The sequence below is a fragment of the Equus przewalskii genome, chromosome 30 (assembly GCF_037783145.1).
Source record: "Equus przewalskii isolate Varuska chromosome 30, EquPr2, whole genome shotgun sequence".
In the NCBI taxonomy this organism is placed as follows: Eukaryota; Metazoa; Chordata; class Mammalia; order Perissodactyla; family Equidae; genus Equus; species Equus przewalskii.
In genome coordinates, this window is record NC_091860.1 from 22,099,582 (window position 1) to 22,122,791 (window position 23,210).

Consider the following 23,210-nt stretch of genomic DNA (forward strand, 5'->3'; position numbering starts at 1 on the left):
ATTTCAGAAATTCATGCAACAAATATCGCGGTCGAGTGAGACAGAGACAAGTTTTTATTAGAAGTTTTAAGAGGGAAAATAAAATCAATCAACTTCAAGGATGCACAAAAAAATAAACATAAGCTTATAAAGATTTTTCCTAATCTATTTTCTGGTTTTAAATTCCATATTTAGTAAAGGTTCCCTTTTATAAAATCATGAAACACATCTGAAGTTATTTTTAGTGTGAAAGGAAAATAAGTTTTTTTGGGAAAAAAGAAATATAGTCGTCTCATTTGATTTTATTGATGTAACTACTTAGTAACTTGCTAAAATTTCTTTTTCTGCTTCTTTTTTTTGGCTTTATTTTATTTCCTCCTCAAATAGAAAATGTTTTACTCATTTAAATGGCACATTTTAGACTCTTCAATCTCCTGGAGGAAAGACCATTATGTTTGGAGGGTTGTTCACAACAAAATATTATTGGTTTTAGAAATGCTATTTCATTCTTTGGTGACAGTGTTCCAAGCTGGATTATTTGAGTTTTACATACGGAGTTCATCATATGGCACTGTAAGATGTAAAAACCGCATTTCGATTGTGTAATTGTATAGGTGCCCACTTGAACTATGCCAGAATCTCAATCACTCCATGAGTATTTCAGCTTCAGGTGGGGTTTGGGATAAATGACATCTTGGGTTCCTTCATGTTGCTTCTACTGGATATGTTACGTACCATGTGCTCTGTAACACATTTGATGTTGTACAAACTCTTTATTTCCAAATCCTCAACTCCTCCTCTGTGAAGATACTTTCATTAGTTTATATTATGTTTTTTGGCTAAGCTCTAAGGCTAAAGTCAAATTTCTTAATTCAAATACCAGGCATTTAACTTAAGCTCCAGTGGGAATGTATCTAAAACATGCATTTGGGTTTGTCGGTTTATAAGTTTATTCACTCATCCTCTCAAAAACAGTCATGAGCACCTCTTAGAGGAGTGAGGGCTGAGTTCGTCAGCCCAGGCCATGCCCTCCCGGAGCACCGGAGCACCGCTGATTCAGGAGTTTTCAGAGAGGTGAGGGAGGAAGCTAAGGAACTATGGGGCTTTGGGGGAGCGCGGAAGAGGGCACCCTCCCACATATGGGGAGGTGGGGAAGCTTCCCTAGGAAGTGACCTCTACCAATCCACCATGTTCACTTTACCACACTGGGCTAGATGACTGGCAAAGACAAACGTTAAGCCCTACTTTTGGGAAAAGACGAAAGAGCAGGAGTCCAGATAACTTGACTTTATTGAAAAAAGAAATACCCCAAACCACAATGCTTCAAACACTTCGGAAGATGAGACTTGATTATGCATATGAATGTAGGGCACCCTTTATAGAAATCGCCAAGCAGACAGAGCCTTGACATCCACATCTTTATATTCTAAATATTCAAGGTGATGGTAGATGATGGACTGCTCAGCATTTGATTTCACAGCCTGTGCAGACTCAGTGTGCTGAATTTGATATTTTGAAGGTACAAGAAGAGTGTATTTTGGAAATCCCAGACGTTTAAAGAATGCCTTTAAATTAGCCATCTGCTCCATGCACCTTCTAAGGTGACTCCCAGATACCCTCAGTTTTTAAATGAGCACCAGAGCATGCAGATGCTAACATCCTGACCTGGGGTTGGCAAGGCAGAGGTGCACACAGTCCAATAAAAACTGACGGGGACTCCGTCCACCCAGGACGCACGCGGCAGTGGCCTCCGGACCCAGTGACCTTCTCTGCATAATTCAACTGTGGGAGTGGGAGAGCCTGAAGCTTCCTTTAATGGAAGATCCTAATTTCGGATCTGGGTGGGTCTGTACTATTAGCAGAAAAACACAAATCTTGCATTGGTAGAAAATGTGACAAATCTTAGCATTTATTTTAGAGCTTGCAGTCTGGAGGTTTTCTCTTTTTAAAAGACAGAAAACTGCCTGAATATTTTACTTATGTCTCTCCAGTTCCCTTCACAGACCTAAAAATAAATTAACCATTCAATGTGATTCTTAGCTCCAAGGCCAGCTTCCCAAACTGTATTCATAAAGACACTGCTGAATGATTTCACTACCTTTTAGAACATATATTTTTTCTAATAATCCAAAAGCTGTATTACAACAGAACAAGCTGGCAGTTCCAGGAGATTTAAAGCCCAACGAATAACTCAGCAATATTTTGACTCTAGGCCAGTCTGTCCTGTCCAACAACAAGTTACCATTAGCCCGTGAGGTCACAGTGGAAGGCTGGGCTGGTGATCACAGAACACAAGTGAGCAGAAACCTATGGCCGCTCATCGAAAATCTTTCCAGATCCATTCAATGTGAAATAAGAAAAAAACCCAAGGATGTGTATTTGGATTAAAAAATGGGAAAAAAGGAGTTTTCTTAGTAACAAAGAAATCTGGCTTTTATTCTGCACATTCAGGTTTCATTTCATTGACTCAGGGTGTCCTTGATTAAAACAAACTGTGCTTGATTCGAACGTGCCAAAAATCTGTTCTTCTCCTTGCCCTCTCCTCCCACTTTTTTGGAATCAAACAAGGAAAAAGCTTCCTTGCTGTTGCTCGCCGCAGGTTAACAGCACCTGTGTTCTGATACACGGCGCAGGCTGTCTTCCCTGGCCCAGTGCTAAGTTAGGATATCAGCCTGGAAGGTGACACAGCAGGAGTGACCTTTCACTAATCACTGCGCCTCAGTTACTACTGACACAGCTCATTATGAACAGAAATCCTTCATGAGCTGGCTTTCAAATCCAGTCACACTTTGATTTTCTCAACAACAAAGATTACTCTTTCATATACAAGCGCCCAATGCACAATTCTGTCAACTGGGGTACTAACGTCAGAAAGGCACCCTGTTAATTGTCTGTGGTTATCAAGGGACTGCAGACTGTATCAAAGGCAGGCCTGCAATCTTGGCTTTCATTACGGAGCTCAGAACATTTTTAGTGGCTGCCTATTATTAAAATTTTAGAGGGATGTCAATCATTTTGACTGCCTCGGATATAGGAATCCTTGTTGGAAATTCCCCAGTAGTCAATCCCATTAAAAAACGAAACAAAAGAACTCTTGAGTATACTATGCAGAATTTCTCAGCCCCCTCATTTCATAACTTGGAAATGCCAGAGGTAGGGGTGCAGCTGACTCTAATTTTCACACTTAAGCCAGAAAGCAAAGACACTGGTAATGACTCTTAGTTCTTCTTTTTTCCTGCTTCTTTTTTTTGCCCTCTGAACGCACCCCCACTTCAGACCACAGCATGGTCAAAGGCAAGGCACGGTTCATGACTTACCAGCCATCTGCTGAATACCACTGAATGCACCCAGGTTGCTGGAGGAGGTGGCCTGCTGCAGGAGCTGCAAAGGAACGCCAAAGGGACGTCAAAGGGGCGTCAAAGGGGCGTCAAAGGGGCGTCAAACCAACGGGGAGATGAGGACAAAGGGACTTCCGAATTAAACTGCGGGCATATCCAATCTTTGACATTCACATAATTGGTGGCTGCTGCCTATTGATGGACTGAAGGTTCCCAGAGTTGGGGCTGTAAATCCATATTAATGTCTAATCTCTATTAAGATACGCAGACACTGGGGAAACTCAGTAACACCGCTGCCTTAAAACAATTCGTCAATTTACTCTTTTTCACAACCAGGTGTTAACTCCACTAAAACCAAAATGGCGTGACTAATGCTATGTCTCTGTAGCCCACTAGTTACCGTAACTCGTCTCTGTCAGTCAAGGTCTATCCCTCGCTCTCTTCCACTTTCCTTCACAGCCCAGTTTCCTCCATCCTTCATTAGAAGCACATGGATTCATTGACTCTTGGGCAGACAGAGAAATCATCACGGTAACTACAGACATAAATGTGTCTGTTCACAGCCATACAGTTACAGCTGTGACTACACGACCAAGACAACGGTCACTCATTTTCAGAAGTCTTCCCTGGCAGACAGAAACATACTATTTGTCAAAACTTAGAAGTAGCTGGTGCTAGGTACATCGACACCATGCATTATAAATGTTAACATCTTTTAAAAAAGAAATTAACATACCTGTGAAAAGGTCTCGGCATTTTTTGCCTAGAGCTTTTTTTTTAAGGTATAATTTATTGGGTTTTTTCTTTTCACCTTTGGACCTCTTTCACCCATTTCTCCCATGCCTCACCTAGAACTTTCAAAAACACATTTTTTCCCCCATGCAGAATCAGTAGGTTCCACCACGTAAGGGCATGTGGCTGTTCTGAGGTGTTTATTTGCCTAATTCAGTTGAATTTTAGGTTAATGGAGGTGCTATACTGTTTGACCACTTATTGGTATTCTCTTTTGGTAACGTAGATCAATATAGACATAATTTGTATGTGGGAGCAAGCACATAGTTATCTCCTAAACTCAAATGTACATGGATATCAAAAAGCACAGATTCACCAAATTTATTATTAAAATATTATTATTAGGATACGTTGTGCTTAGGAGGAACAAGACGAATTCACTATTTTAAGAACAGCTTGCAGAATTTATTTGGAGCTCTGCAGAACAGAATGTGGAGCACTATCGTTCCTCTGGCTAAGTGGAGGTCTCTGCAGTTCGAGAAGAAAACTCCACGGTAAATAGGACTCAAAAATGGGCATCTATCAGTTGACCTCAAAGCTTCAAGTTGGGTAGAAGATCAGTGGCTGATGACCTAAGTCTCAGGTACAATGATGCTGTGAGGATTAACAGTAACAGGTACCAGAAGAATGTCTGTAACGTTCGCTCATGCTTCTCAACTCATTGGAATATATTATCTAGGTGTCTCACACACACACACACACACACACAAGAAGAGGGTGAGGAGGAGGGAGAAACTAGGGATTATGCATTTTGATAGAAATCCCTTATTTTGGTTTGATTTCTTGGCTGTCCTGTTCTCTTGTGATTGTAAACCCTTACTCCCTCCTCAAATTAGATATTTAAAAAAATTAAACTAAAATTGAATTACCTTTGAAGACGTTTTTAGGAATTTGTAATGCCTACTGAGGTAAATGGAGAAAGCTGGAGCATCATTAAACTATTACCTAGGCTTCTTTCCGCTGACAACCATTCTCGGGTGAGCCAGAGGCGGGGAAGGGCTTACAGGCCAAAGGCTCTTTCAAAGAAATGGACTTCCAATTGAAAGCAGTAGAACAAACATGGCGGAGAAAGAATGGAAGCCCTCATAGGAGAAAACATCATAAATAGCATATAAAAATGTGTTTTTATAAATGAGGCTGAGATTAATTCTCTTTTAGGGTACAGAAATAATTTGCAGATGAGATCAAAGAAACACGTGCCCGAGATTTTTGTGAGCCGTGGGGCATGGGAGATGTGCCAGAAGACCGGAGACAGGCACATGCGTCTTCGTTTTGAGAAATGGTGGAGCGGGAAGCTGGATTCTTAGAAGTGACAAAAAGGTGAGCTTGACATCAATCTCTAATAAAAATTCTGGCATACGTAATTAAACGTGGCCTGTGAACAACTGAAAGCCCAAGTTTGTGAAAAATAATTATTAAGCTAGACTCATTTCTTTTTTCATAAAATTTCTAGACTGACAGACCAAGAAAGAGGTGTGGCAGAGCATATATAGATTTTAGCACGATATCATGAAATCGCTCATGGTGTCTTTGTGGATACGATGGAGAAATGGCGAGAAGATGACAGCAAACTCAGTCAATGCTTCATCAATGACTCAGATGAAGACCGGAGAAGGATGCTTCTCCTTCATTAACTAGACATCAATTGAATAGCTGTTACATGCCAGGCGCCACTAGATGCTGGGGGCAGGGTGGTAAAAAGAGGAATATGAGCCGTATCTGTCCTCAGAGTCGCAGCATGGCAAGATAAAGAGAACACGCAGAGGGCTGAAATCCCACTTGACCACAAGCAGCACGATCTTGGGTAAAGTTACGGAAGGTCTTTGGGCCTCCTGTTCCTCATCTGTACAACAAGCAGGGTGATCCGACCTTTCAAGGCTACGGTGAGGACTACTTTACAGAACAGGAAGGCTCTACAAAGTAAGGCCCAGGGATCACCCATCCAGAGAGGGACAGTCAAAATGTCAAATGAAAGAATTAGGACACAACACAAACACACACACCCTGACAGAGGCTGGAATAAAAGGGCTCCTCTCTCAATCTGATGTTATATTAAAAAATGGGAAGTCCAGCATTTAGGTTCCAAAGCAGAAAAATGAGAGAGAGGAGCATGGTTTAGCAGTAATTCATGTAACAATAAATAAAAACTGAGAGAATTAGCTGCCTTCCATCTTGTATGTGGCATGGTTACTAAAAATGCCACGCTCAAGCTACATGACGATATTTTAAAGTCCACACTAGGGGTCTCTGCTCCGTGCTGTTTAGATCTTACTGAGGGGATTGCCTTAAATTCTCGTCGTCGTATTTTAAGGAAGACACTGCCACAGTGAAATGGGTAACACGAGGGGAAACAGGAAAGTTTAGAAACAATGAAATGTAAGAGATGGCTGAAAGAATTGGGTCTATTTGGAGTGAAATAGGATCTAACTTTTTGGTTTCAAAGAGACAGAGTAAGAAACATTTGATTTCATCAGCACAGCTCCCCTGGGAAGACCCAGGAGCACTGAATGGAAGTTCCACGGGGCTTCATTTGAGGTCCTGGTGTGGACTGGACGAACCTGCAGGGTAGTGAGCTCTCCAACCACAGCTGCCTCCATACCGTTAAATAGCCATCTATCAGGCTTGTCACGCCCCTTCTAATGCAGGATTTTAGGATGCCTCTGAAACACTGGTTAGAAACTCAGTCTTGTGGGACTCCGCTCAGCCCACATCAGGCAAGAATTAAATTAGTCACACCCTTATGCTAATCAATTTAACTTGGAAAAACAGTCTGCATCAATGCTGATTTCAGTCATTTCCTGAGATTGAAAATGTCCCTAAAATGAATTTTTTAGCGTCCTTAGGGGACAAGTAGGTTGTCAGAGTTACAGTGGGCAGGCTCCTCTCTCCTGGGACCACACGCTGACTGGCCTTCTCCAGCACTTACCGCCAGGTACTGCGGGGTGAGTCCGCCCAGACCTGTCAGGTTCCCCCAGGTGGCAGTGTTGAGCTGTTGCATCTGCTGTGCCAGCTGCTGCTGGAGGCGCCTTTGCTCTTTGTCCTTCTGAGTGTCAGCGAACTTCACCACGATGGGTGAAGAGCAGCCCTGTGGTCAGACACAGCGGAAAGCGGAGAGGGAGTTACAGCCTGGTTGAATCCTCTCCTGATACTCAGTCAGCACTGCCTCTAGCTCTCTGAACTATCTTGGAGCACATGGAATGGTCTGGAATGGTTTTAAAGTGGTTTGATATTCCTTCTTCTTAAGAGTACCATCAAGAGAAAATTCCAGATACTGCCACTGGTTTCTCTGGGGATCTGGTGGTCGGTGAAGCCATTTGCTTTCTTGCTCTGATTACTAAACTGCCTCTCCTTCTGTCTTCGTGTGTCTTCCTGCAACCATCTCAGGACCTCCTCAGAGACCAGAGACCTTATCACTGTTCTTAATTATGCTTCCTGGTTCGCATGTCTGAAAGATGGACTTGTCTTTGTGTCTGCCTGTTTCCAAATGTGATTAAGGGACAAACACAGGGAGAGTTGTAATGGCAGTGAAAATGTCTCTCATTCATTCATTTGTTTTTTCACTCTTTCCAATTTTCAGTTATGCTTTTTTGTTGTTGTTGAGGAAGATTTGCCTTGAGCTAACATCCATGCCAATCTTCCTCTGTTTTTAGTATGTAGGCCACCAGCACAGCATGGCCGCTACCAGAGAGGTGTAGGCCCACGCCCGGGAACCGAACCTGGGCTGCCGACGCAGAGTGTGCTGAATGTAACCACTAGGCCACTGGGGTTGGCCCTGCTTACACAGTTTTGAACTTTGAAACTATGGGAATTGTGTTGATCCAGCAATATAATCGGGAGAGATGGATTTCATTCAGGAACATGGATGAAGGAAAGAGATAATCAGAGAACATAAGTATTGACCAACATAATTGTTCTCATGTTTTCAGAAAGGTCTCTCTTCCTTCCGTGTCATATCTACTATATCCGCGATCCCCAGAGCTACTGGAAACCAAAAAAACCAGAATGCTAGTCAAAGGAGATGGTCTTAAATGGCAGAGGGAGGATCCTATTGGCTTCCTTTCCTAATGAATTTCACCATTCTAGAAGCTTCTTTCAGTTTTCACTTCCTTTAAAAGGCAAGGAGTAGGCGTATTGAGGGAGAAACACCCAAGGGTCATATAATAGGACAAATTTAAGTTTGTGAGAGGGAAAATCATCAGGGAGACTAAGGGCCTCACGCCTCAAGCATGAAGACTTCCTTTCAACAGCACCTTTCAAACATTTCCCACTTGCTCAGTACTCAGCAGAAACACGCTCTCCTCCCTCCCCACTCTCTTCTTCTCAGAACACCTTGCCTACACATTTCATCACAATTAAAGCTGCTAAATTTTGCTGAGGTAAAAAAAAGTAATTCTACCCAAGTGATTAAAAAGAAAACTTTGATCGAAACTCAGCATGATAATAGACCTCTCTCTCTCTCCTCTCAGAAATTTTATATTCCTATTTAAATGAGCTTTTCCCTTCCTTGGGGTCATTTTTCTTTCTCCTAGAAAACAAACTTGCTTTATTTATTTATTTTTTATCACCTTGGGTAGGTATTGGGATGTAGCTGTGAATATGCAAGGCTGACTTGTCTGTTATGACAAAAAAAAAAAAAAAAAATGTGTGACAAGTGAGGTGACAGTTTCGGGGTGAACTTGCAGCCTGTGGGACTTCAGCTCTGGCGGCCACAGTCACAGGCCAGAATGCTAAACTGCATAAAAGTGATATTTCCACCATTTGAAAAATCTATACTTCATTCTTCTTCATGTGCTCCATACTTCAGCACTTCATACTTTAAAGAGAGCAAAACTCTGAAGATGGAAATTATACAGAGAAAGGGTTTTGCATGGGAAAGGGTTGTTATTTTGTATCAAATCTGCTCCATAACAAATTATAGCACTTCCTCCTAACAGGACATTTACAGTTGTTTTTTTTCTTCCTTAAATACCAAAAAAAATGATAGAAAAGCAGAATATTAGGCCAGTGGATTACGGCTCAAGAATAACTTGTTTCAACCATGATGGGAAAAATGGGACGGGGACAGATTGGAGGAAAGTGGGGAAACAGAAGGTACAATATAAAAATTAATTCTTCTTAAGAACGTGTCCTTCTAAACGTTAACATCCACATCATTTTGAACTCAGATCTCTTAGATAATTCATCTTGGTTAAAGCTGTGAGTCAGAGGCCTGAAAATAACAAAATTAGTTAAAAAAACCCCCAGTTGTACAACTATAATGTGATTGCCTAATATATAATCTTCCATTTAAATGTGAGTATTTTTTAATTAAACAAGAAATTTAAGTGTTTGAGGGCCCCTTTATTTAAGCATGGATGTCCACGTTTAAAAACAAGTGCAAATTTGATATTTTATAATAGAAATATGAAACGAAAGATCCAGGATTTCTTATGAATAAATACACCCCATTCTCTCTAGCAGATTCTTGTCATTCTGAGAGCCTATTATTTCTCGGTTTGGGTTCATACCCAGTTCTGCTTCATGTTCTTGAGCTCTCCTTCTGTAGGAACACAGGAGAACACAGACCCCCACACCAGCATCTCTGTGGCTTTACTGGAGGGGGAGCCCTGAGTGAGGAAGCTGGGGTAGCAGTATTTCTAACAGAGCTGAAAGGATTTAGGTTAAAAAATTATCTAAGGTGAGACCAAGTTAGGTACAAATCACTAAATCACTGGAAATGAAATAATAAGAATGAAACACATATATGGAAGATAATAAATACAGGTAAAGACTTTCCTTTTCCTGACAGCATTTTCCTTTTAATCTCCAAACTGAAATTTAGCTAGAAATGAGACTGATCCACAAGAATGGAGCAGCCTAAGTTAGGGGAAATGGGAACAAAAACATGGTCACATAGGTAAATGCATGTCATACAAGATTAGATATTTCAGATCCTGCTAATTATTTCCTATCATGGCTGATTTTCACCTGAGCTTGCCTTCAGGTGTGTGTGTGCAGGGGTGTGAGTGTCTTAAAAATGCATTGCACTGAAAGGAAAGCACAGTGATTATATAAGATATGTTAGGAATATCAAAGTCAAAATGAAGTTCGAAAAAGACAATAGGCTTTGCAATGCTGATATCAAAACTCAGAAAAGTACAGTAAACACTTAATGACAATGCCATGCACACTCCTTTCCCCCCTTCCACCCACCTTGTGGCTCGCTATAAAAAATCGCCCACAAAACATGACGCATAATGATCACTTAGCTCCCAGCATGCTTTGGGAGATGCAGCATTGCAAAAAACAAACAAAACAAACAAACAAAAAATAAACCCCCCAAAAAACGGAGGTGAAAAAAGAAGCTCAATCAATAAAGAAATATTGGCACATTAAATAAAATTGAAAAATTTTTTTTCTCAAAAGAGGAAAAACATAACTTCAGATAACACCACAAGGCCACCTCTGGAAAAAGATCACCCATTCACAAAGATACAGTATACATAATACAGCAGAACATGCACTCCCAAATGGTTCTATCGGACAATACAGAATCAGTAACAGCGTATCACTCTCAGAATGCTTTTGTGCAAAATTCTGAAGGGCTGTGACCCAAATCACAGACTGAAAAGTACAGCCCATCTATCTACATGTGTGGGCGAACACCCACACCAGCATATTTATCTTCCCCTAAAGCCACTATCTCTCATTAGGAGACCAAATTTGAGCCTTTATGTTTGTTATGGTTCATTTTTTCAAGAGGAGACAAATCTAATTTTTCAGGGGCCTGTCATCCATTAAGATTTTCACTGGTTAAATGCAGTGGGAGAAGTATTAACTTTCTCCAACATTCTTGATGCAAAAACCCAATTCTGTTGGACTAGATAAAGATAACTCGACCCCACATTTACAAAAAAGACAGGAAGAAGAAGAACCTTGTGAGTTAGGACAGGGGCAAGCTGCAATTTGGAGTGGGGCTGTTAATCTTGACTCCACATCACCCTGGGCTGGGGGACGTACTGCATCCTTTACGTACAGAACGATACTTGGCTTAAACTGCATCACGACTTTACATTGCAGGACCTGGGCCGCTGCAATCAAAGGCTCGAAAAATAATGTCGAACAAGCGGAAGGTTTTCCTAAATGCATTTCAAGTCATTAGGGGAAAAATTGAGAGAGAGAGAGAGAGAAAGAAAGAGAGAGAGAATGAATATGAATGAATGAAAAGAGAGATGGTGAAAGTTGAAATCTGTGATTGTCATGTGAACAATCCACACAGGAGAGAATCGCTTTACCATTCCCCATCATTTGCACAAAGAAAACAAAGAAAGGGCAGATGATACAGTACCTCCATGGTCTGAGACTGATGCATGGCTTTGATTGCATTCTGTGCCATTGCCCTTGTAGAAAATGTGACAAACGCACAGCCTGTGGGAAACAAGGGACAGGGAGCAGGAAAGACAAAAAAACAACAAGACAAAAGGGTTGGACGCTTGTTAAACCAACACAGTCTACGAGAACTGCCACAGGACGCCACTGTTCTCAGTAGTACATAAAAATAAACAACTTCGCTCTTTGGTTTTATCTGATTTTGCTTTTTACTCACAGTGCTGACTTGCTAATCTGACCAAAGCAGAAAGATTTATCTATTGATTAGTTTCTTTTTTTAAATGGAGACGAGGGTAAGGGATTGGGGTACTTTTTTTTTTAGCCATGGGGGTTTAAAAGGAGCAACATCTAGTTTGCATTTTCTAAAATAAAAAGTTGCGATTTTACATTTTCTCCTTGGCTGATTATCTTTACTCAGGGCATCCACACGTTAGGAACTTTGTATTTCAAATTTTAGCATTGATTTTTAAGCAGCAAATAATAAAATGCTCACACCAAGGGCAAATTAGCGAATAAATTTCCAAGAGCTTGAAATGTCAGCAAATAAATGTATCTAATCTCTTCTGGGTCGTTAAGAAATATGTATGTATAAATATACATTGATGCTATTCAAATGCAAACAAACATACCAAATCCTGCACAAACTATTTAGTAATTATTAATTAGGAACAAAAACAAATGCTCTATTACTCTGAGAATATTCAACAGTGCATATAAAGTAAAATGTAAAAATCTGCATTAGCTTATTTATATAAAATCTTCATGACTTTTGCAAGTTGCAACTTTCTGATATGTATCAGAGATTTGACCTAAAGTCTAGCACACCCAAGACAACATACATTTCTCTAAATGTCTCCTGTGAGACCCATCCAGCTTCCCACGGCTATTTTTTTCATGTGCTGTAAAATAACTAGAATCTACAGTGCCTGCTCCTGCTCCTTGTGCAGCGTTGGCCACCAGGCAGGTCACTGCTCCAACTACATGGCTCATTGCCCTTTTCACTAATAAAAACAGTGCCTTCTGAAATTTACATTTTATTCATCATGCACCCTTGGGCTTCTTAGAGAAAAAGACTGTGAAATTAATGCAGATTCAGGCTGATTTTATAATAATACCACAGCACACTAAAAGCTTAGCTAAAGCAACACAGACTTATTTCACTTATGATCTCTAATGACTTTAAAAGTGCATTGATTTTCAGCTTCTTTAGCCTTGCACAGTTTGAACTTAGGTATCAGAGAATAATTTAGTGTTCCACTCAATTTCCTCAAGACATTATTATTATTACTACTTAAAAGATTTCCAAATGAAGCAGATCTAAACACCAAGAGGCTGCAGCCTGTTGTCATCTCAGAGTGGATGCGTGAAAGTGGAATTCAGGCATCAACAATGCGAGATTGTTGCCCCTGTGGCCAGGAAGCCAGATAGAACGTTCTACACCCAAACAACCCACAGATTGTTTGGTTTCTGTAAATCAATTTGTGAGCCATAAAATAAATTATCTTCTTTTGCTCTGCATATGTACCTGGTGAGATTATCAAGTCAATACTGTATTAGCACCTTTTCATCAAACAGCAATAAGAGAAAGCAATGTGTGCCCATCACCCCCCAAAGCACAAGAACATCCAGTCATGAAAATAAGTCAATGCATTTTTTTGCATCATGCTGTAATTTTTAATACACAAAAACTCTCAGTACATGGGAGATTCATGTCACATTCACCTCCTGGGTAAGCTGGCCTTATGAAGCCTGAAGTCTTATCTCGCTAGCTATGAATGCCAAGCTGTTTCATATAGTTCCCTGACACTATAGTGGCTGGTGAAGCTTACTATTTAAACATGCTACCTGTCCTTATACTGGCTGTAGCTTTTGTCATCAATAAAAGCGATTTATCGGCCTTCCCTAAGGCATCTAGATGATGTGTGTAATAGGGTGTGAGACAGATGACGGGACCTCTACTGGCTTCCATATTGAGACTCAGCTTTAAAATTAGAGAGTCCCAAATTTAACATCCATTTCCAAGTAATATCTCTTTAAAACATTGGGATGATCACCGACATTATTAACAGAGGAAATCACTCGAAGAGATTTTTCTTTTTCCATTTCTTATCTTGAGACCAGAATGGAGGCAAAAGAAGATCATCTCATGGAGAGAGATTTGAAAGCGTGTGAGCCTGGACTAACTCTGCTTTTAAATCATCAGGAAGATTGTTGTATTCACTTCGTTTGCTCTTATTATCCAGAAACACGTGCCAAACTGACAGTTTCCAACTGGAGGTTAAGAATGCATAAAAAACATACAAAATGTCAACAAAATCCATAAGGCACACTTTATGCATTTACCACAATTTCAAAACAAGCAGAACTTTTGTAAGTAACTTAGTGAGAAAGATACAGCAATTAACAGGTCTCAAAAGAAAAGTATTAGCAATAGAACAATAAAACTATATCTCTATAAATTCAAACCACTGCCCTTTCCTTTATAAAACCTGCAATTAACAGCTCTTCTAATTATACAATCCTTAGCCCATCTAAAAAAATGATCTGACAAATCTGATGACTTCTTTAACCTTTTTATTCTATTGGCAGCGGTACAGGGAGAGAGAGCGCTCACCTCCTTAGGGGCTCTGTCAAGTCTGCATGGTGTGCTGTGTCCAGTTACTTAAGAGAGAAGATGACTGTGTCATTTATAAGGTGAGAGTGTAGATTGAAAAATTTTACTCTCCATGCCACTCGGGATGAAGTTAAGCAACTGCAGAACCAAATGTTTCATGGGTTGGTAGCTTGTTAACCTTTGTAATTTCTCTGAAACAGGAGGTCATGGTATAGTCCTGTGGCTGCATTTTAATTTTCTTTTCAACACCACTGAAAACAATGTGGTTGCTTTAGGACGAGGCCTCAAGTCTGTGGCTTTTCACTAACATAGGGTCACAAAAGTTCCTACCACCAAGATTTGTTGCTGGCTGCTCCTACAAGTCAACTAGATGACTCTCTATGGGACGGAAATAACTCAGGTCTTAATTGTCCCCTTCTTCCACCCAAAACCCAAAAATGGGCTTCTGGATGCAGTGGAGTTCATTGGGTCTTGACAGAACAACTGCTCTGATCTTGTAGGGTCAGCTTTTAACTGTTCTAGACTATTATAGGGTCAGCCCTTAACTGTTCTAGACGGTTGTATGTGCTATCTCAGCAATCAGTTCTCCGGCTACTGACCAAAATGCCGGAGAAACTAGATTCTAGGGGAAAAAAAAGATACAGGTACCCAAATAATGAAGCTACATTTTTTTTGGGGGGGGGGGGTGTTTAGGTAAGATAGCTTGGATATTACTGTCTCAAAGCCTTTATACATAGGATAGAATAGATAAAAAAAATTCTATCAATGTGGCCAACCTGTAATTTACCTTGCAATTATTTATTGTCTCAACTTTCAGAATGTCAGAGATTGCTAATAGAAATGAAAGGGGCTGAATTCCTCTGATTTCGGTGAGGTTGCCTTCTTGCTGCTAAAACAGATAAATGATTGACTAGGGAAAGGTTTCTCAAAGTAATTTCCTCCCACAGACAAGATCTAAAGAAAGCATGCAGCCCTGTCACAGAGAAGATTCAGGAACACATCTATTACACCTGTCATTTCAAATGAAAGGATCTCTTAACTCAGGTGTTCTACCTTTTCTCTTGGCTGCAAGAGAATTTTGCAAGAACTAGATGAATTCTTGCTCTGTACACCCTCCCCCGCCAAAACAAAAAGGTGCAGGTACTTTTAAAAGCTCAAACAATGCCTGGGTCTCTTGCTTTTCCGCTACTTCTTTGAAAGAGGAGCCTGCTATATTTCAACTGCAAGAAGCATCATTTAAAATAACTACAGCATGAAGGAGATTTCAACCTATGGAAAACTTGTTTATAAATTCCCATCCAGCCAAAGAAGGATCTTAATGCAGCCAGTGCTCCTCACTGTATCTTTCTGGCAGTGGCAGGGTTGATTAAACATGTGCTGTCAATATGATATTGGAGCAGCAAAATTAAAACTCTAATGCACCATCCCTAATGTTGGGTTAGTTTATTCAAAATTGGCACAGAGACATCATTCGTCCATGGCACTGAAGGCTGAAGACAGACTAAGACTCAGCAGCTGGCCAAACTTCATCCCTGAGATGAGCCTGGAAGATTGTATTCCGAGCAGGATGACAAGAGGCAGTTAATAATCTGGGAGGTATTTGAAAAAAAGTTTCCACATATCTAAATGTTTAGGTACTAAGTGGGCAAGACGAAAATGCCACCATCAAAACTTGAGTCCCTCTGTGTACGTGTTTGAAAAGTCAAAAGCCCTCCCCTGATATCCTGATCAGATAGAACAAAAACAAATGAGGATTTAATGGCCAAATCCAGTCTGTGCTCACCAACATCTCTGCAAATATTGCCAATTCATTTGTCAAGGGTTTTGGCAGGAGAATGCTGGAACAACATAAACACAGCTGGAATATTCTTAAACAAGCAGAAAGTTACCTTAAATGGTAATGAAGATTTGACTACAGTTTATGAGTAAGAAAAATGAAATAAACTCCATTGTCTCTGAGTTACAGATATTCGGTTGTCATGGTGCAGAAAACTCTGTGGATTGCACCCAAACAGTCCATGCTGACTGGGGATTATGGGTAAGTGAAAACGTGTATTTTAGGAAATCAACAAGCTAAGGTGACACCGTCAGATAAATGCATTGGCTTAGAAGCCTCAAGCTTTGACTGTGAGAGCAAACATGTTATTTGGCTTGCCACGTGTGGGCTCCTAGTCTCCTGCTCACATTCTCAATGAAGGCTCAGACAGGAGGCCTGGGAGGTCAATCTGCCATTGCAGAAGGATCTGAGAATCCTGAAGGGGCTTGGAAGGAGCTCAGATGAGGTCTTTCAAATTAGAAAAAGATGGCAGAATGGGTTGCTGCCCGCAAAGGGTAAAATGCACATTCAGATGTGGGCACAGAGCCCAAAGAGAAGACAAGTCCTCATATTTGTTGAGTGGCTTCATCACGCTTGGCAGGTGGTAGGTGCTGTCCGTGTACAGTCATGACAATTTCTGGGGGTGAGGGGTCTATCTTGGGACATGGCACAGATCTAGGTGCTGGTGAGTAACCGGCACCTAGACTTTGAAAATAGTCTTTCTCGCCAAAATGTAGATTATGAGGTTTTTTTTTGTTTTTGTTTTTGTTTTTAAGACAGTGATTCTAACTGAAAGCACAACAGGGCTTGACAGGTACAAAGCTGTGGGTCCTGGCAGCTCACTACTCTGATTCAGTGGGGGGTACTGAGTCAAGAAGCCTGGAGGAACCTCAGCTTAATACCTATTTGGGAGGAATTTAAACTACTGATGTGGCAGAGAAGAAACGACATGAGAAACCTGTGGGGGAGGCTGCCATACTAATTGCCTCATTTGTCTTCATTCTTGTAGCTGAACTGGGCAGTAGCCAAAAAAAAAAGGGACCCACCAACCCAATGGGCACCTGCCCCTCATCATCATCAAATGGTTTGATCTGAAACTTTTTTATTGACTGGCTTATACCCTGGGTTAGTATTAGATGGTACTTCTCAGAGCAGCCAAGCTTTCATTTCACTTAATTTTATATATTTATTTTTTACACAGCTGAGCCAGCAACAGGCAGGGAGACCAGAAATGCTGAGTGCCCTTTATCTGCAGTGCCATTAATGGGAGACACTTATTAATATTTGATTGAAAACTGCAATTCTTTAATGAAAGCAAAATAATGGCACGAAAGAGAATTGTTCTGTTAACAAATACACTGATTCAGGAGCAGTCCCCCTGTGCCCAGGGGTCCCAGGGTCCTGCTAATTGAAAAACCTACCACTGTCTGTCTTTCTATTTCAGAACAAATGGTTATAAATGAGTAATTTCTTTTTTGCCATAGGGAATCTCATCAGTTCACCAGAAATTACTTTTGTTAAAAAAAAGGAGGAGTTCTACTCTTTACATTGGGCCAGAATTTGCATAAAATATTGATGAAAGAGCTCCCATAAGTTGTTTCAGAATTAAGGAGCTTCTGGTGTCCAATGCTGGTTCATCAACCAAATGGCAGATCAGATTAGCCAAGTTCTCTTGTCAAGTACTGTGTCCTGCTCTTTCCTATGAAAGTTTTGGCTGCTTTAAAAACTCATCTACAGAAATAACTCATGTATGCTCAAGGAGCTCTAGATGCTGCAGGCCCCACTGCTAGTCATTACTGTCCCCACCAAGAGGGAGAGTCATTGCATGGATCGGCCCAGACCAGCAGTGGGAGAACAGAAGTCAAGCATCCACACTTCACAGTCAAGGTCTCCACTAAACCACACGGATGGGGCGCTTGTCCCCAAAATCTACCAGAGCGGGAACTAAGGATGCCCTATGAGATGAGCAGGGTGGCTATTGTGACTGCTGCCATTTATGAATGGGGAAACTGAGGCATAGAGCTGGGAAAATGAATTATCTACGGTCACATTTCATGTCAGGAGAAGTTCTGGGACTGGACCCTGTGGTCTCTGACCTCCACGCCACTAGAAACGTCTCTTGGAGTAATTTAAGGAACTTTCTCTCTGCTCTTCCTCCATGCTATACGCCTTGGTGAATGAAAAAATGCAATGACAACAGAGAAGTGGGAGTGAGAACAATAACAGGAGAGAAAGGTGGTTCTCATCACTCAATTGGCAAGAGACAAGCGACTGCAAAAATATCGTGTCTTTCCTCTACATTTTCTTCTTCGTTTAGCCACTCTGCCTTTTCCCACGGTGGCAGTGTCTCTCCTGGTTTGTCTGCCTAAGTGGGCATAGAACTGTCGTGACTGTGGTAGCTGGATGATCAGACACGATTAGAAGCTCTCATGGTGTGAAACTGGGAGGATGGCACGGAGGTATGTAGGACAGGAAGCCTAGTATCCTTCTGCCTGTGACGTGGTATAGGAGCCAAATGTTGTGTGGGCCACCAGCACGATGGCCTCTTTAGGTGACACTGGTGATGGCATGAGTGGTAAGCTACAGATTAGCCTGAGGCCTTGGGGCCACTGCTCAGGGATCACACTCAATATCGTGTCTTGCTGAGCTTTCAGAGAGTCATATCTCTTTAACGAGGGCTGACCACCACCAGCTTCAGAAACGTTAGAGAATGCGTCAACTGTGATGTCCATGCTTCCTCCTCTCTTTTTTTGGAAACCACCTTCGGGAGAAAATATAGGGCTCACAAGTTTGGACTGGTTCCACCTCCTTCTACTTTTCCTCTAGACTGTCCCTGTTTTGGGGCTATGGAGGCGGAAGTAGGCAGAAAACTTTTGTTCTCTCTGCCTTCCATTCCAGCAGCTGACATCATGAAGCTTTCAGTCTAAAAGTCAAGAGAACAAATGTTCATCCTCATGTGGTGCTGAATTTAGGTAAAACTAGGGAGACGGGTGGAAATTAATATTTCAACTTAAGGCCCAACTTTTTCTTTCAACATATGGTTTGGGATGGCTGACCCAGACTAGAGATTGGGAATGAAAGACGTTTCTACTGAGCCCCACGGAAATTTCACTGATAACTACATTAACAGAATGAAATCCTCTTCGTGTTGCAAAAATACGGATTTCTTAGAAGAACTGAAAAATGTTTCACCTATGCCTTCACTTCAGCCTCCCTGGACTGACTCAGGAAACTGTAGTCAGACAAGTGTTAACACTCAGTGACAACCCTTATGAGTGGTTCAAGGAAGGAGGTGTGTGGCATTGTCAAGAGGGAGGCGAGCATGGAAAGAGAACAGTTCTTTCCAGTTACCTCGTATAGCTGCTTGCAAAAATACTGGTTTTCACCAACGCCCTGAACCCCAGCCTCTGCTTCTCTTACAGAGACAAAGAGGAACCTACAATCTGCTTCTGGACCAAGTCATTTCTCTGTCACTTAGCGGACTCCCTGTGCTCAGGACTCCAGGAGTTTTGCTCTTTGAAATAAAACCCTAACACCCCGAGACAGGTCTGGTTCCTCTGAGTCCATATCTCTCTGCCCAACTGGGGACCACGGACCTCTTTTTCTTGATTTACATCACTGTCAAGAGGCCCAGCCCTTAACACTTCTCTCAGGCACAGGCAGAGAGTTAGGAGACTAAGATGAAACAACAGATATTCTCTGTCATCCTCTACCTCTCTCCCTCATCCCCCAAAAATCCACTTTAATTTGAGACACAAGGAGGCTGGGTAGCGACAGGGCGGCCTGCCAGCCTCCCATCTGACAGTGATAGCCTGAGCGAATATGTTGGCATTGAGACCTTCTCAACTGGAGAAATAAAAGGTGATCATTTCAGCTTCGGTGAAAAGTTCAGCTTGGATAACTTTATCACACGGGACGGATTACAGGGTAACCTCCTGCTGCGTGCGGTGCCTACAGCTACCTTGACTGTGACACAAAGCTCCAATTAGCACTTAAGGGAAGAGACTTTATAGACACCACACTCACCTCGGCTCAGCCCGTCGGGTCCCCGGAGGATCCGGCATTCTTCTATCTGGCCAAATGGAGAAAACATCACCCTGATATCATTCTCATTACATTTCTTCGAAACCATTCCTATGAACAATTTTCTGTCTTCCACAGCTAGGAGATAAAAATAATGAATGAGCAAAGGCCATTTCATCTTTTTCCTTGTAATCCACGCTTCATTACCACATCAAACCGGGTCCCAGTCATGTGCAACTGAAAACAGGTCCCAAGGCTAACACTGCAGACTTCCAGTCTGCCTTTCTCCTCCACACGCGCCATCCTGCCTCTGCTCTCTCACCTTGCCCTTCCTGAACATTTCATCTCTTTGTGAGCTTGTCCTTACTAATAAAAACCTCTTCACAGGACACGAACTCTGTGAAGTCCTTTCCCCCCATTTGGAAACTCACAGTAATGTGTTTACTAAAATGTGAAAGCTCTGTGTAATTGCTAAACACTATTCCATAGAGATATTTTTGGATACGGATTTTCATTTGGGTTTTTTGTAGATGTTCTTTTAACTTTTAGAGCGACAGGGAAAGAAAAAGGTCAGGAGAGGAGAAACGACAGGAACAGATGTAGGGGAATAGCGAACAAAAATTTTAACAAAGCATTCAACAGAAGAAAACATTCTTCTCCCCTGACTTCACATTGCTTCGTCCCCACTGATCTAGACAAGAATAAGAGATGAGAAGGAAGCTCATTTCTCCAGATAGCTAGTAAATGACCTCCTTTCTGCAGACTGTCTTTGCAGCCGAAACAGGAAAGCACTTGGTCTGCGTGTTACAACCTAAAGAGGAAGGCAATTCTAATGAAGAGAATGGGGCCGTGGCTACTTGAGAATCATGTCAGGTGCTGGCCCCAGGCTCGGGTGACACCCGTAACAAAAAACGATCAAGGAGGGAACAAAACCATTCCACCCACTTGGAGGTAGGATTCTGGATGAGGAGAAATGCACTTTGGGTGTCATGACAACAAGGGGCCAGTTCTAACCCTGGAAGCTGACAGTGGGTAAAGATTACGGACGGCTGACCTCTGATGACCTGGGCGACTGACATCAAAATTGGCATGCTTGTGCTCAGCATACTTGGCCTACACTCAACCCCAAAGGCATGATTATAAAGGATTTCGGGACAGTGCTTAGAACCTTTTTTAGGAGAGAGCAAGACAGTCATAGAAGCCTTTGGGGAGAAGTCTCGTTTATTTCCCATGTTTCACTTCAATCTATTTCTTAGAATTAAAAATAGAAGGACAGCCAGCTATACCAGCACTTCGGAAAATCGTGGCTTAAAGGGCCCTGCCACATACTGCTCATGTATCAGCCTTCGTTCTGTATCTCTAGTGTAATCTCGTCATTGCTATTTAACTGGATTTTATTTCTGTTTCTCTTATTCCTTCCCTGGACAGCAAGTGCCTCATTTTCATTTAACCAACAAGAACGTATTCTAGACCTTCTAGGGCCAGTTGCTTTTGGCCAAAACACATGGCCCGTGCCCTCCAGGAGCTGGGAGAGATCCGTTCATGAAGCAGTAACATAACCCGGGGCGGGTTACTCAGAAGTGGTGCTGACAACAGAACTGGGCAGGAACGGAGAAGTTCTATCTGTGCTGTCTCCCCACTGCAGTAGCTGAAGCCACACGTGGCTCCTGAACACTGAAAAGCGGCCAGCGTGATCGAGGAGCTGAATTTTTAATGTGATTGAACTTTAACTAATTTAGATTTTAGAAGCCACCTGTGACGACCACAGTGGACAGGGCAGCTCTGAGGGGCTCAGGTGAGACGGCTAAACGCCTCTAGTCCTAGGACCCCAGACTGGAAGTGAGAGACCTGAAAGATGTTTCATCCAGCCCTAGAAGAGATCCGAGGCCTGGCAGGGGGAAGGGTCTTGCCGAGGTCTTTCAGCAAGCAGGGGGCCTAACCTGGACCCCGACCTGGCATCCTACTCTCAGCCAGGGTTCTTCTCTCCTTGCTTCCTGCACATCTGGAGGAGGCACACGAGGTTAGAAAGGAGAGCAATGCTGTGATTAGGGACCTAGGTCCTGGTTCCAGTGCTGCCATTACGTTGATGGGTGACCTTGGAGAATGAACTCACCTCTGTGGACCTCAATCTTGTTGTGCATAAAATGAAGGTTTAAACTCTATTGTTCTTCCTTACTCTCTTTCTTAAGCAATGGAGAGAAGGCAGCCCAGCCACATGCTTCAGCTGACTGAGGCACTTGGGGGTGGGCGAATGCTGGAGCTCAGAATCCCTTACGCCTAGTCTCTCTCCACACTGTGGCGGCCCCTAAGACAATGCAGAGAAACTCCTGTGCTCCACGGAATGCAGGTTGAAAACTACAATTTCACTGCACTTGTAAACTGACATGTGCACCAAAGTGTCTGAGAAAGGCTGGATGGAAGATGTAGGATTTAAGCTGGCCTTTAAGAAGCGCGGGGAGGATCTGGATGGGAGGGAGGAAGAACATACTCACTGGGCAAGGTACAGGGTTGGGAATAAGTAAGGACTGACTTTGGGGTGGATGCAGGACAGCAGCCTAACTTTGGTGCACCATGCACCATTTTCTGCTTCATCTCTAGAGAGGGGCTCAAAGTACAACGAAGGTAACTGACCATGCAAGGCCACTGCCTGAGTCGAGACTGATCAGACAGACGTGGGCAATGGGCATCTTTGGTTCTGAGTCCCACAGGGAGGCTGTTGAGGACCCGACTTCCTTTACGTAGATGAAAAATCTAACATTTAAGAAGTCCTTCCCTCTCCCATCAGAGCAGGTGAACTCCCAGTGATCCACCAGAACTAGTGAAAGCAGAGTAGGTCAAGGGCAGTGTTGGCTCAACAATGATTTGAGTGTTTGAGACATCAGGTACCCTGGAAAAGGAGCTTTCTTTCCAGATGGGCATCTTCATGATCTCCAACACCAGGACGACCACTAGGATGCCCGACTCCTTACCATGTAAGGATTCTGTTGGCCCTGAGAGGATGCGTGTCCCCCTGACTGGTAAGGGGAAAGGGATGGAACTGAGAGAAATGGGGCAGAGTAGGGAGGGAAAAACTTTTAGTTGTAGGTCTTATTTCCCCACAACTTCCCTCTCATCTGTGGGACTCTTACCCCGAGGAAGCTACAGCCAATATGTTTATGAGAGTAAAAAGAAAAATTCCTGCTGTTTTTCCTCTTTTCCTGAGGAATCTGGTTTTAGTTCTTTTAAACAAAAGCAAATGATAAATTCCCAGTTGGTCCTTGGTTTCACTGGTAAGCCTACA

At 42.3% G+C, this 23,210-nt stretch overlaps 1 protein-coding gene and 1 long non-coding RNA gene across 54 annotated transcripts in view; one reads left to right on the plus strand and one right to left on the minus strand.

Annotated features, from left to right (window-relative positions):
- The window catches only part of LOC139080522 (uncharacterized), a 95,647-nt gene extending 73,555 nt beyond the window's left edge, over positions 1-22,092 (plus strand). The window contains exons 5-7 of one of the 4 annotated variants that reach the window (XR_011535085.1): positions 5,268-5,429; positions 14,067-14,171; positions 17,392-20,319. This is a non-coding gene — a long non-coding RNA (uncharacterized lncRNA). Of the gene's footprint in view, positions 1-5,267; positions 5,430-14,066; positions 14,172-17,391 lie in introns of all 4 variants that reach the window. The other 3 variants (XR_011535087.1, XR_011535086.1, XR_011535088.1) reach the window with 3 other exon arrangements.
- Positions 1-23,210, minus strand: part of CELF2 (CUGBP Elav-like family member 2) — a 789,997-nt gene that overhangs the window by 57,446 nt on the left and 709,341 nt on the right. For all 50 annotated transcript variants that reach the window (XM_070601472.1, XM_070601463.1, XM_070601447.1 and 47 more), the window contains 4 exons: positions 19,934-20,068; positions 11,437-11,516; positions 7,036-7,194; positions 3,297-3,360 (listed from right to left, as the gene is read on the minus strand). In XM_070601472.1, coding sequence (XP_070457573.1) covers positions 3,297-3,360; positions 7,036-7,194; positions 11,437-11,516; positions 19,934-20,068 — 438 coding nt within the window. The remainder of the gene's footprint in view (positions 1-3,296; positions 3,361-7,035; positions 7,195-11,436; positions 11,517-19,933; positions 20,069-23,210) is intronic.